Source organism: Macaca fascicularis, chromosome 12 (assembly GCF_037993035.2).
Source record: "Macaca fascicularis isolate 582-1 chromosome 12, T2T-MFA8v1.1".
In the NCBI taxonomy this organism is placed as follows: domain Eukaryota; kingdom Metazoa; phylum Chordata; class Mammalia; order Primates; family Cercopithecidae; genus Macaca; species Macaca fascicularis.
Window position 1 is genome coordinate 44,445,239 of NC_088386.1, and position 12,861 is coordinate 44,458,099.

At 45.2% G+C, this 12,861-nt stretch overlaps 1 protein-coding gene across 1 annotated transcript in view; it reads left to right on the plus strand.

Moving 5' to 3' along the window:
* The first annotated feature begins 4,655 nt into the window (after positions 1-4,655).
* KIF5C (kinesin family member 5C) overlaps positions 4,656-12,861 on the plus strand; it is a 152,296-nt gene continuing 144,090 nt past the window's right edge. Inside the window, exon 1 of the mRNA XM_045367028.2 lies at positions 4,656-5,172. Within this exon, the coding sequence (XP_045222963.1) occupies positions 5,047-5,172 (126 nt within the window). The 5' untranslated portion in view covers positions 4,656-5,046. The remainder of the gene's footprint in view (positions 5,173-12,861) is intronic.

Here is a 12,861-nt window from a genome sequence, read left to right on the forward strand (position 1 = left end):
GTGGCACTCACTGTGGATCTCAGCGGATCTCAGCTCACTGCAACCTCCGCCTCCCGGGTTCATGCGATTCTCCTGCCTCAGTCTCCTGAGTAGCTGGATTATAGGCATGTGCCACCACACTCGACTGAAGTATTTTTAGTAAAGATGGCGTTTCACCATGTTGGCCAGGCCGGTCTGGAACTCCTGACCTCAAGTGATCCGCCCACCTTGGCCTCCCAAAATGCTGGGATTACAGGTGTGAGTCACTGCACCTGGCCTAAGAACTCTAATTTTTAAATTGCTTATTTACAAAGCACTGTATGCCTCAGGTCAAATATTTATCAAGCATCTGTAATATGCCAAGAACTATACAGATTTTATTACCTAATTTAAAAAATACATAACTTTAAACTAAGACCCAGAGAGGTAATAGGATCTGTATAAGAATGCTCAAAATAGTGAAAATAGCCCTGTATCTGGAGGTTTAGCTCTGCCACTGTCATGATTTCTAATGTACAACATACCCATGCAAGTCGCTTTAAATTATTTCATAGGTTAAAGGCCTTTTTACCAAAAAAGAAAGAAAAATTTTTAAATCAAGTCCTTACTCATGCCAGGACCTGTGCTAAAGTGTGCGTGTGTATATAACGTTTCTCACTGAAGTCTCCTGAAACCTCTGTAAGATAGGTTCTACAATTATCCCCATTTTACAGATGGAAACATGAATTTAGAAATGTTAGGCCACTAGCTAGAAATAATGCGGCTAGTCAGTGACAGTTATTTGAATAGAATCTGGCATCACAGACTGTACTCTTTTAACTTAAGCACACATACAGAATTTGGATACTTTTGTGTCACAGATAATGTAGGGAATTTCAATATGTAAAACAATTCAATTAGTTCACAATTTTAGTCAATTTGGTACATATCATTCAATGCTTATAAACAGAAAATAATAGGAAAAATCCGTCAACAAACACCTGGGGAGAAAGGGAAAAGGCAACTTCATTTCTCTTTTGATAAGATTCTAAATACCACAAATAGGAGAAAACAGCCAAATCAAAAGTTAGGAAATCCGTAACTTCAACCTTCAAAAAGGGTAAGGTGTGTCTTTAAGAAGCAAAGATTTAGGGAAGTCCCATTTGGGCACCTCTCACTCCGGAAAATGAGACATCTGTTCTCCTTTCTCTTTCTTTTGCCTATTAAACCTCTGCTCCCAAAATGCACCTCCCCCTTCCCCTCCCCCCACCCCAAAAAAGAGGCAAACATTTAAAAGGTTAACAGGAAAAGACTACTTTATCACATTTAGCTTGAATGCTAAGTAGTAACATTTACTAAGGTCCACAGTTCACTGCTTACTACATAGTTTACTACTTTACTACACAGTAACCCACCCTGGACTGATGGCTTCTTCAGGAATGCTGAGGGAATGTAAAACACAGGAATCCTGATAATCCTGCATTCTTTGAGCATCCATGATAATCAAGCTGATGTTTTTATCCGTCATCATTGTGTATAGTTCCTTTGCTGTGATTGCTCCTTTCTCTTTGGTCTCACATTTTTCATTCTTTTCACCATTGCTCTTTTGGATTTTGTCTTTGGAATCCAATACACTCTCCAAAGAACCTTTAGCCAATGTGCCACCATTCTCTCTTCCTGTTTCCTGGCTTTTCTGTTGTAGACACTGTGCTTTCTCCTGTTTGTCCTTTTCCTCAAGTTTTTTCCACACTTCAGCTTCTTTATATCTTAGTTTAAGGCTTTCAGAGAGTCTTTCAGCTTCTTCAATGGCTTTTTTGATGTTTGCAGGTCCAAGTATTGAATGGAAGTAATCCTCTTAGTGCTTATTTTCTCTGGTTTAACTTCTGTCTTCTTATTGAGGTCTTTTAGTGAAGAACTGAGATAGAGTTCTTTAGGAACTGAAGCCACAACAGGTATGGTGAATTATCTTTAATTTTCCATGTTCACAATGGATGCTACATTTCCTTAAAAGTAGGTTTTTCTGTGGTGTCGGGCATGCTTCACTAACACCAGCCTTCTTGCCAAAGGCCCATCTCCCAAGAACTCGAGGGAGAATTAGTCTTGGCTACCAGGATGGAATCCAGCCCAGCTCATCATCCTTTGCCCATTTTTAAAATTTTTTTTGGGTTGTGAGTTATAGGTATTCTTTATATATTTTGTATATTAACTCCTTATCAGATGTATTATTCGTAAATATTTTTCCCATTTCATGGGTTGCCTTCTCACTCTGTTGATAGCATCCTTTGATGTGCAAAAGTTTTAATTTTTATGTAGTTAAATTTATCTTTTTTTTTCTTCTGTTAACAACCTTTTTTTTTTTTCCCCTGAGATGGAGACTGACTCTGTCACCCAGGCTGGAGTACAGAGGCACAATCCTGGCTCTCTGCAATCTCTGCCTCCTGGGTTCAAGCGATTCTTCTGCCTCAGTCTCCAGATTAGCTGGAATTACAGGCACGTGCCACCATGGCCGGCTAATTTTTGTATTTTGAGTAGAGACCGGGTTTCACCAGGTTGGTCAGGTTGGTCTCAAACTCCTGACCTCAAGTGATCCACCCATCTCAGCCTCCCAAAGTGCCGGGATTAACACGCGTGAGCCACGGCGCCCGGCCTGTTACCTATCTTTTGGTGTCCCTTTTCAATTGTTTTGAATCCTACTTAGCCCATTTCCTATATTAAGCCTTCTCAGACATCACTGAGAACTTCATCCTCTGTACTCCCACTAGTTTCTAAGCTGCCTGAGGGCAATAACTTATTTTGCAACTTCCCTTCAAATGAGAGGCCCTGTGGTATCTCCCTTGAAAAGGATTCACTTAATAAATCTAAATTTACAGAATGACAGCAAATGCCATTTGCTCAGTTAAGAGCTGATGGATGAACAGATGAACGAATGAATGATGACTGAACACAGTGACACACAGACATGTCTCTGTCCACTTGACATAATCCTGATCTCCTCAGATAAATCAGTGTATGCAAGGTTCTGGGCATCTTCTGGTGGGCTCAGGGAAACTGAGAATTGGATTGTCCTCTCCAGTATATTATGAAGTTGACTATTTAAGATGAAGGGTCTCTGAGCCACAGCCTGAGAATTACTTAATTTAAAAACAGATGAGAAGGTGGTGCTTTTTAATCTACTTCCACTGCATATGAGGAAAGGAAATAAAACTGGTACTACTTAACAAGGGTTTATAAAAGTTGATTTTAGTAGATCTGTCCTGTCAGCTAGGCAGAGAACACTTGTATTTTCAGGTATTACCCTAATTTAAGCAACAGATGTGTTCCTAAAATTAACTAACTTATTTGTTTTATGATCATTTGTTCAGCACCCAATAACATCTAACTTTCAAGAGCTTATACCATATACATGTCAGGCACCATGCCAGGTGCTTTAAAAGCATCGTTTCTTTTAATTCCCTCAGAAATCACAAGATGATATTATTCCAAGGACAGAGATGAGGAAACTGAGTCTTAAGGAAATTAAATACCTTGCCGTGGGTCATACGTCTAGTAAGTGGCTGAGGTGGGATTCACACTCAGGCATTGCTTCTTCCTAGGGTAGAATCCTTATTCAGTATGCTGCCCACTATGTGCTAGATGCTACAGACACAAAGATATTAAGCAGATATCACCGCACAAGTGCAGTGCTAGAGACAGGCACAAGAGATTAGGGGAACATCAAGGAGGGCCACCAACTCTTTATAGGTGTTTTTTTTTTGTTTGTTTTTTTTTTTGAGACGGAGTCTCGCTTTGTCGCCCAGGCTGGAGTGCAGTGGCCGGATCTCGGCTCACTGCAAGCTCCGCCTCCCGGGTTTACGCCATTCTCCTGCCTCAGCCTCCTGAGTAGCTGGGACTACAGGCGCCCACCACCTCGCCCGGCTAGTTTTTTTTTTTTTGTATTTTTAGTAGAGACGGGGTTTCACCATATTAGCCAGGATGGTCTCGATCTCCTGACCTCGTGATCCGCCCGTCTCGGCCTCCCAAAGTGCTGGGATTACAGGCTTGAGCCACCGCGCCCGGCCTCTTTATAGGTGTTTAGTAAGCTGGGAAAATCTCTCTGCGGAAGGAGGGTTGAACTGGGTCTTAAAGGAAAAGGAAGTCCTGGAAAAATAGAGCGGACACCCAGTTGTTCTGCCAGCCCGGCACCATGTCTGGGAATACCATCCCTCTTCTTTTGGGAAGCTTCCCATCAGGGGATTCCTCCATAATCTTACAAAGTCCCTGATTCTGGTTGATTAGTTTAGCCCTAGACGCCAACCTAAACCAAGGCCAATCAATCCCAAACTCTGAACAAACATCCATCCTTATCTAGTGGTAGAAGTTGAAGAATGAAACCCAGGGGCTACTGGGAGATGTTTCCCAAGTGATTTTCTCTTGGGAGCAGGATGATCCAGACCTAGTTATCTAGAGATTTTAACCGGAAGTATTGGATATGACCGCCATCCTGTTCCTGACTTGGGCAGCCACATCGGACTTGCAGGCTCTTGGAGGTCGCATCCTGTCCTTCCCCCGGCAGGTAGAGTGACTACAAGTCCCGGGATGCACAGCGTTCGGAGTCGGGCGGGGGCCGGGCGGACCTCGACGGTGACGTCACCGTCCCGGGGCGGGCCAGGGGAGGGCGGGGCGGAGGGGCGGGGCGGATGGGCGGGTCGCAAGGCGGCAGAGAGCGCTGGTGCTGATGCAGGATGGCTGAGCGCGCAGGAGCCCGGGAGGTCTGAGCCCGGCGAGTCTCGCTCCCTGCGCATCGCCTCCTCCGCCCGCCGCGTGGTCGCGGGCAGGTGGGCCGGGGGGCGCTGGGCAGGGGCGGGGCAGGGCCAGGGCAGGCCGGTCTGCAACCGGAGGGGCCGGAGCGGAGAGGCTGCCCACCTTCCCGGGCTCGGAGCGGCCGGGGCTGCCCAGCCGGCCGGGCTCGCGATGACCTGCTGAGAATCATCGTCGGAGGCTGCAGGAGGCGGCCTAGCTGTGGGCGGTGCGGCTCGCGGCCTCCTCCCTCGTCGTTCCCGGCCCCGACCCCCCACCCATCCCCGCGCCCCCTCCCTACCGCCGGCCGAGATGGCGGATCCAGCCGAATGCAGCATCAAAGTGATGTGCCGGTTCCGGCCCCTCAACGAAGCGGAGATCCTCCGCGGAGACAAATTCATCCCCAAATTTAAAGGCGATGAGACCGTGGTGATCGGGGTAAGTGGCTGGGGCGTCTGCCTCCCCTACTGCTCCGCGCCGCAGCTCGGCGCCCCGATGCCCCAGACGCAGTGGAGGTGTTGAGGCCGCCCCCTCGGACATTCCCGCGGGGTTGGCCTCTCGGGTGGACCTGACCAGAGACCCCTCGCCCCCCGCCCTATGGTTCCCTCCCGGGCGGGTGGAGAGGCGGCCGGGGGCGGCTGGCCGGGCGGGGGTGGCGGGGGTGGGGGTGGGGGGCGAGGACGGGCTCGGCGCCGCCATTGTTCGCAGGGTGGGGGCCCGGGTGGGCCCATTGTTCCCCACGCTCGCCTCGCCTCGTGGGTAGTGTGTTCGGGTGACCCTCAGACCGGGTGCCCAGGCCCCCTTTAAAGTGTGAGCTCTGCAACCCGCAAATGCTTCTGGGCATCAATCAATTCGATTTACCAAACGCCTTGCCTCTTCTTCTCACGATCTTAACAAAAAAGAAAGAAAAAAAGGTACAGGAAAATTTCTAGCCGCGTCTCGGAGCTCCCGCGGCAGTGTAGACGCGGCTCCCCGCGGTGTTTCACCTTGCTCCACGCGCGGAAGGCGGAGGGTTGGGGGAGTACTGGTGGCCTCGGTGTCCCCTGGAGGCCTGGTGTGTCTCCCGCTTCCTCTCACGCTTGGCTGCCCTGGATGGGGAGTCCCGGCTTGATCCCTCCCCTCTGGGCTAACCTCCCTCCCATGTCTGCAGACCCTTTGGATGCGCCTCACTCTAGGTGGAGAGGAGGCTGTGTCCACATCTGTGGGGCGAGGGGGCTCAGAGCTCAGCCAGACAGACCTCTGTGCCAAGAGCAGAAGTTACTTCGTGCGGCTTGGACCTCCCCCCGCCCCCTCGTCTATCTCCCTTCCCCACCTTTTCTCCCCGACCCCCTCCCCCTACTTAGCTCCCTCTCTGGAGCTGGGGCTGCTGGTGGGGGGAGGGAACACCAGTGAATTTTAGTTCTTAAAGGAATCTGTCAGATGAAATAAACCAGCCCGGTCCCCCGCCCGTTCCCCGCCCGCTGTCCGTAGCGTGTGTGGCTGATGGTACCCCCTTTGTATGCGAGCCGCGTGGGGAGGGACCGAGTTAATGGTAGCCTCGCGGTCCCCGCTGACACGTTCCTGGCAGTCTGCTCCAGGCTGCTGATGCAGCCTTCCTGTCCCCAGCATTGATTAAGTGATGTCATCCTGATCACTGAGCATGCTCCGACGAACCCCCTCCTCCCCTTCCCCCAGTGGCTGGTGTATTTAGGTCAAGTGATTGACAGGTGACAATTTACCGAGGGTATTGCAGGAGTCCGCCTGGCCTTTCTCAAACACTTGAGGCCGACGTTTTCCAGCCCGGGCGGTCCCCAGCATCTTTGCCAAGGTTGTCTGCCGCAGTCCCTGCGAAAGGCCCTGGGGACCAGCAGGTGCCAGCTGTACCCGTAAGGCGGGAGCTCTCCACGCTAAAGGAGCCTAGGCAAGGCTCTGGCCTCAGAGCTTTAACCTGTACCTCGCTTTAAAAGGTTGCTCCCGTTAACGACCTCTTCTCCCCTCCCCATTTTCACAGTCATCAGGAAAGTCTGACCTCCAAACGCTGTGGATGGGTGATCATTCTGCGAGCTGACCTATGAGGGCGGGAAAGCGGGGTTTTCTCTCTGTTTAGTATTAAACTTACAGAGAAGATATAAGCTACGATTATTGATGAGGAAGGAAATTCTGCAGTTAATGGCAGATGAGTGTTAGTGACATATACATGGGCAGTACCTGGGGCAGATAGTGACTTATTTGGTTTACAGCTGTCAGTCAGGATCTGCCTACAGCCTGATCTGCTACTTTCTGAGCCAGACTGGTTTAGATAGAGTGGGAGTTACTGGGGACATTTAGTCCCTGCCCCTTGACTTGTAACAATTTTTAAACAAATAATTGTGCAGTACTGGAACATGTTCTGGCGACCCTATTTTTTTCCCAGAGGTTTTGAAGAGCCTGAAGAAGTTTTTCTTTTCCCCTCTTCCCTCCTTCCCCATCCCTTTTCCCCTCTCCCCTCTCCCTTCTCCTCTCTTCCTCTTCTCCCAGAACCAATGAAGTGAAGTAATAAATCGTCTTCCTTGACCTGTATGCAAGGCAGAGATCCTTAATTTTAGAATTATCTTTCTTTAATATTATGATGTTGTTGAGTATATATTTCCTTATCTAAATATACATATATTAGTGGCTAAATAAAACCAAGTCACCATATTAAATAAGAAGCTTAAATAAAAATCGTGGATGTGAATATACACATTGCTTTTCAAGTATAAAGTAATTTTTGCTCATCCTACTATAATCCTTTAATACAACAGTTTTCAGTTTTTCTAAGGTAAACTTTTTATTGAAATGAAGCATTCGTATAGAAAAGTGTTATCATAAGTATACAGCTTGATGACTTTTCATAAAGTAAATGCTCCCTGTAACCACCTCACAGACTAGGAAACAGACATTTCAGGACCTCAGAAATCCCCTTTGTGGCCCTTCCAGTCCCTAACTCCCCCTGCCTCGGGGTAACCACGATTCTGACTTCTGATGCTATTAGTTTTGTTTGTTTCTTTTTAACTGTATATTCTGTAAAACCATAGAGTATGTTCTCTTTTGTGTGTGGTTTCTTGGGATTAAGTGTTATGCTTGTCAAATTCATCTTCATTGTTTTGTAGTATTCCATGATATGAATATTCTATAATTTGTCTGACTGTTGATGGATATTTGGATAGTTTCCAGTTTGGGGCTAATATGGCTAGTGCTGCTATGAACGTTCGTTTACGTATCTTTTGGTGAGTGCATGTACAGAATAGAATACTGCCAGATACTAAAGGGTGTTGGGAGTTGGGTTGGCATGTGCTAGGATCCTTCCCGTTCCTAAGTGATAATGCGGCACTAAAGGAAATGAGGGTTCTGGCAGTCTGTATCATGCCATATACAATGAGTAGAATGGTCCCAAGTCAATTCAATTGGAACCGACTGACATGGCTCAGTTGCAGGTGAAAACTATCTGAGATGTACACAACCTTCCTTAGTTCTAGGGGCACAGGCTGGGGATGACCAAACAAGCCCAGATCATCCAGAAATATGTCACCTTCAAACAGAGACAAGTAAAGAATTAATTTTGGTGGCGTTATCTGTTAGTCCAAATACAGAATCCTAGAAATTCTTTGTGTTTTTGAAACTGGGGTCACTTTTTCCCTTAAAGTTCTGTTTGTTATGGAGATACATTCCAAGAAAGAGACTTGACAAGTGGAATTTCTAGATTTCTTTTTTATGAAAATGTCCTGTCTGGGAGAAATGTTCTCCATCACTCCTGCAGTTTTTCAGCTTTGTGCAAAGCTATCTTTCCCTGACTACACCAGCCACAATCTCTCCCCACTTTGAACTCCTATAGCATTTGTTCTGCGTATGATCTCCTAAGTTTTTAGCCTTGGATTATTATTAGCTTTGGTCATATGTCTAATGACATTGTAAGCCATGTTTAGAGACAAGAGCGATGCATGTTTTGCTCCTTTATACTTCCCAAGGCTTTGTCCATAGAAGGCACTTAGTAAATATTTATTGATCTCTTTGTGAATTCTGGAAATCTTTACTTTGGTATATTTAACATAGTTTATAGCGTTTTTATTGGCTGTAGGCTGTGGGGAGTAGTTAAAAAATACTTTTAAAGATAAGTGCTGTTTCTCTGAGTGGGCCTGGTAAGATAGTGTATATAATACTTAAAATGATATAAGAAAATTGGGAAAGAACTGCATTCAGCTTTGGCAAAAATTAGAAGAGTTAGAGATACTGATGGTGAGCTAGAAGTGGAGGGTGGGGGTGGGTAAGTGATTAGAAAAGAGGCTCCCTCCCATAACACATTAATTTTTCAGCAAAAATATTGGATTTACAGCATTTCTCAGAGTACTCCATTAACTGCTAAAAATCCTGGTGAGTCATCCATTACTTTGGGCTCTGCCTATTGGTTTTGAAGCAACTGTATTGATGGAAGCTCTCTGACTTGGTGTGTTCTCAGTAAAGTTCTTTGAAATGGACTTTCACACTTCACTTTCCTCTTACTGGGCTTTTCTCTTGTTTGCAGTCCTGAGAAAGCAGGTGTTGTTAAAGATGAGTGCTTCCTCCTGAGGGAACATAAGTTATGGCCTAAGAGCCAGAGCAAAACATCAGCCACAAACCCTGAGCTGGAAAGTGGCCCCAGTCTTCAGAAGCTTAGATTCTTTCTTGGCAGTGGATGGATGGGGAAGAGGCCTGGACGGAGACCAAATCCAAGCCTGAGTTAGGATTTTAGAGATTAAGTGAAGAAATATGGCTACACCTTAAAACTTTTCCTTTTTCCACAGTAATGATCTTCCAAAGCAATAACATTAAAACAATTTTTTTTTTCAAATTTACACGCAGTAATACCACTTTTTTTTTCTTTGAGACTGAGTCTTGCTCTGTCACCCAGGCTGGAGTGCAGTGGTATGATCCTGGCTCATTGCAACCTCTGCCTCCTGGGTTCAAGCAATTCTCCTGCCTCAGCCTCCCAAGTAGCTGGGACTACAGGCACGTGCCACCACACTCAGCTAATTTTTGTATTTTTAGTAGAGATGGGTTTCACCATGTTGGCCAGGCTGGTCTTGAACTCCTGACTTTGAGTGATCCACCTGCCTCAGCCTCCCAAAGTGCTGGGATTATAGGCATGAGCCACTCCGCCCAGCCAGTAATACCACTTTTTTTGGTGTATACTTCTATGCTTTGGGCAAATACATAGAGATTTGTAACTATCTTGTTTTAATTCGTTTTTTGTTGCTGCTGTAACAAGTTACTATAAACATAAAAGGCTTGAAACAACACGTTTATTTTATGTCACAGTTTTTATAGGTCAGAAATCCAGCAGATGGGCTAGGTGGGCTGATGTTTAGAGTCTTATAAAGCCACAATGAAGATATTAGCAGTGCTATGTTTTTTTCTGGAGGGTCTAGGGAAGGATCCATTTCTTTGCTCACCAGATTGGTGGCAGATTTCAGTTTCCTGTGGTTGTAGGACTGAGGCACCCATCTCCTTGCTAACTGTAGTTGGGAGCTGTTCTCAGCTTCTAGAGGCCACTCTCAGGTCATAGCTACTTGCTCCCCTTCCTCCATCTTCAAAGCCAGCAATGGCGGTTCAAGGTCCTCTCTTTCAGGCATGCATGTCTCTGACTCTTCTTCTTCCTTCCTTGAGCTCCCCACCCCATTATCTGAGATAATCTTCCTCCTTTAAGGTCATCTGATGAGCAATCTTAATTGTATCTGAAATTGCATTTGTAAAGTTCCATTTACCATGTAACACTAATATATTCACAAGTTCCAGGGATTAGGGTATGGATGTCTTTTGGGGCCATTATTCTGCCTACCACACACCACCATTATCAAGATTCAAAACAGTTTTATCACTCCAAAAAATAAATAAAATAAAAGCCCGTATGCTTCTCTTGCAACAACTTATCTGTCTTCCTGTCTGTAATTTTATAGATTTTACAGATTGTATAATTTTACAGATTGTCATAAAATGGAATTATACATTAAGTATCTTTTTCAGTCTTGGTTCTTTCAGTTAAAAATTCTTTGAGATTTATTTATGTATGTGTATCATTAATTCATCTCTTTGTTTGCTTAGTTGTATTCCATAGTTTATTTATCTATTCAGTTGTTGAAGGATATTTGGATTACTTCCAGTTTGGTATGATTATGAATAAAGCTGCTATAAACATTTGCATATAGGTTCTGTGTGAGTATACATTTTTATTTCTCTTGGGTAAATATACAGGAATGGGATTGCTGGGCTGTAAAGTAACCATATGGTTAACTCTATAAGAAACTGCCAAACTGTTTTCTAAAGTGGTTGTACCATTTTGCATTTCCATCTAAAAGCAGTAACATTTTAAACCAAAGTAAGTTGATTTAGTCACTTTGTCTAAGTGCATTCTAATCTAGTGGTGTCAGGATGTATCCGTTCTTCATTCCTCTGTGCCCCAAATTCAGAGATGTTTATATCACCTGAAATGGGTTAGTGGTTTCCTTCACATGTACCCTGTGAAATCATGGACTGAGTGAACATCATAGAGAGCTATAATCTGGCATATGTCACTGAGGCCACTCACTATTCACAGTGGGCACACAGGCAGTGAATGGGGTGGATAGAGGTAGCAGGAAGAGTGAGAGAAAACCAAGTATAGATTCACTAGCTCAAAAAAACTCGTTTTTTTAATTTTTTTTATTCAAGTTGCTTAGCTTTCCTGGGCATGAGTTTTCTTGTATTGAAAGTGCATATAATAATTACTTATCTCATAGGGTCATCTGGACAAAATGAAATGAAGTGCTGAGACAGTGTCTGGCACAGAGGGAATGCTCAATAGGTGCTGATTACCTCCTAGGTCTCCTATTCCCTTGGTGACCTTCCTCATGTCAACTTAGCTTTGCCTCCACAAATTAGTGCCCTCTTCTGGCTATCCCCTGAAAACCCTTCTTGCATTCCCATTTCTTAGGCATTTGTTCACCCCATTCTCCTGGTTGGAATACCCACTGTTTTCATCTTATTTCTGGTATTTCTAACTATCCTCAAAAGCAAAGCTCGTGTTTCCTTTAGCTCTAAACTATGTTAGCTGTTCCTTTGTGATCATGCATAAGATGTTTGTGTGTGTGTGTGCGTGTGTATATCTTCCCACATAGCTTTTTCTTTTTCTTTTTTTTATTTAAAATTTTGTCTCCTTTACTGTAGTTGTGTAGTTGCTTAGTAAATGTATCTTGACTGAAGGTTTTTCCCCCCCTTTCCCTGCCTGAAATCAAGACTCCATAAATGTCAGTTTCTGCATTTCCGTAAATAACTTGCGTATCACTGGAGGCTTCCCTCTGCCCTCACCTGTGCTTGTCTGGCCCCACTCCACTATTAATGATGTTTTCTGTTCTCAGCTCTTCTTCCCATTCACAGTTGGAAACCTCCCCCCACCTTTGATTTCCCTTTAGTCCTTACCTCATGTTTCCCACCTGTGTCCACTTATTTAAAAAAGCAAAAACAAACTGCCTACTCTCTAGTGGTTTCTCTTGAGTTAAAAAAAAATAAGCCCCTTGACAGATCCAGTCCCACCTTACTTTCCCCCAGGTTTTTTTTCATAAAGTTCTAATTTTGTGGCTGAGAAAGCTCTCTGTGTAACCCATTTGCTGCACGTCGACCAAGTTCCTTTTAGTAGGAATTGAGTCATTGAGTTTGAGATTGTTTGTAAATATCATAGAGAACTCGGGAGAAAACTATTTGAGATTCATCATAGTGTCTTCACAGCACCGAACCTGGGGGTAAGTCAGATAGCCAGGATGAACTCTGAGCTCTGAGCTCTGCCGCTTCTTAGCTGTGATAACTTGGGCAAATTCCTAAACCACGCTGCGTTCCAGTTTTCTCACCTGTAGAATAGAGATAACAACACTCTCCACTGTCGTTGTGTGCTGAGCCCAGTGGCTAGTCCATGGCAGGCATCCAGATAAGGCCCAGTAGTGCTTAGTTCTCTGCACTGTTGTCTGGCTGATTAATCTTGGGAAGGTGCAGACCCTTCAGAGGTTTCCCTGTGCCCTCAGGTTGGAAACACCAGATGCTTCAGTAGGGGCATTCCAGGCCCTCCATACTGCAGGCCTGCGTACTCTCTAGCCTTACCCCTCACCCCATATTTTATCTGTGCTT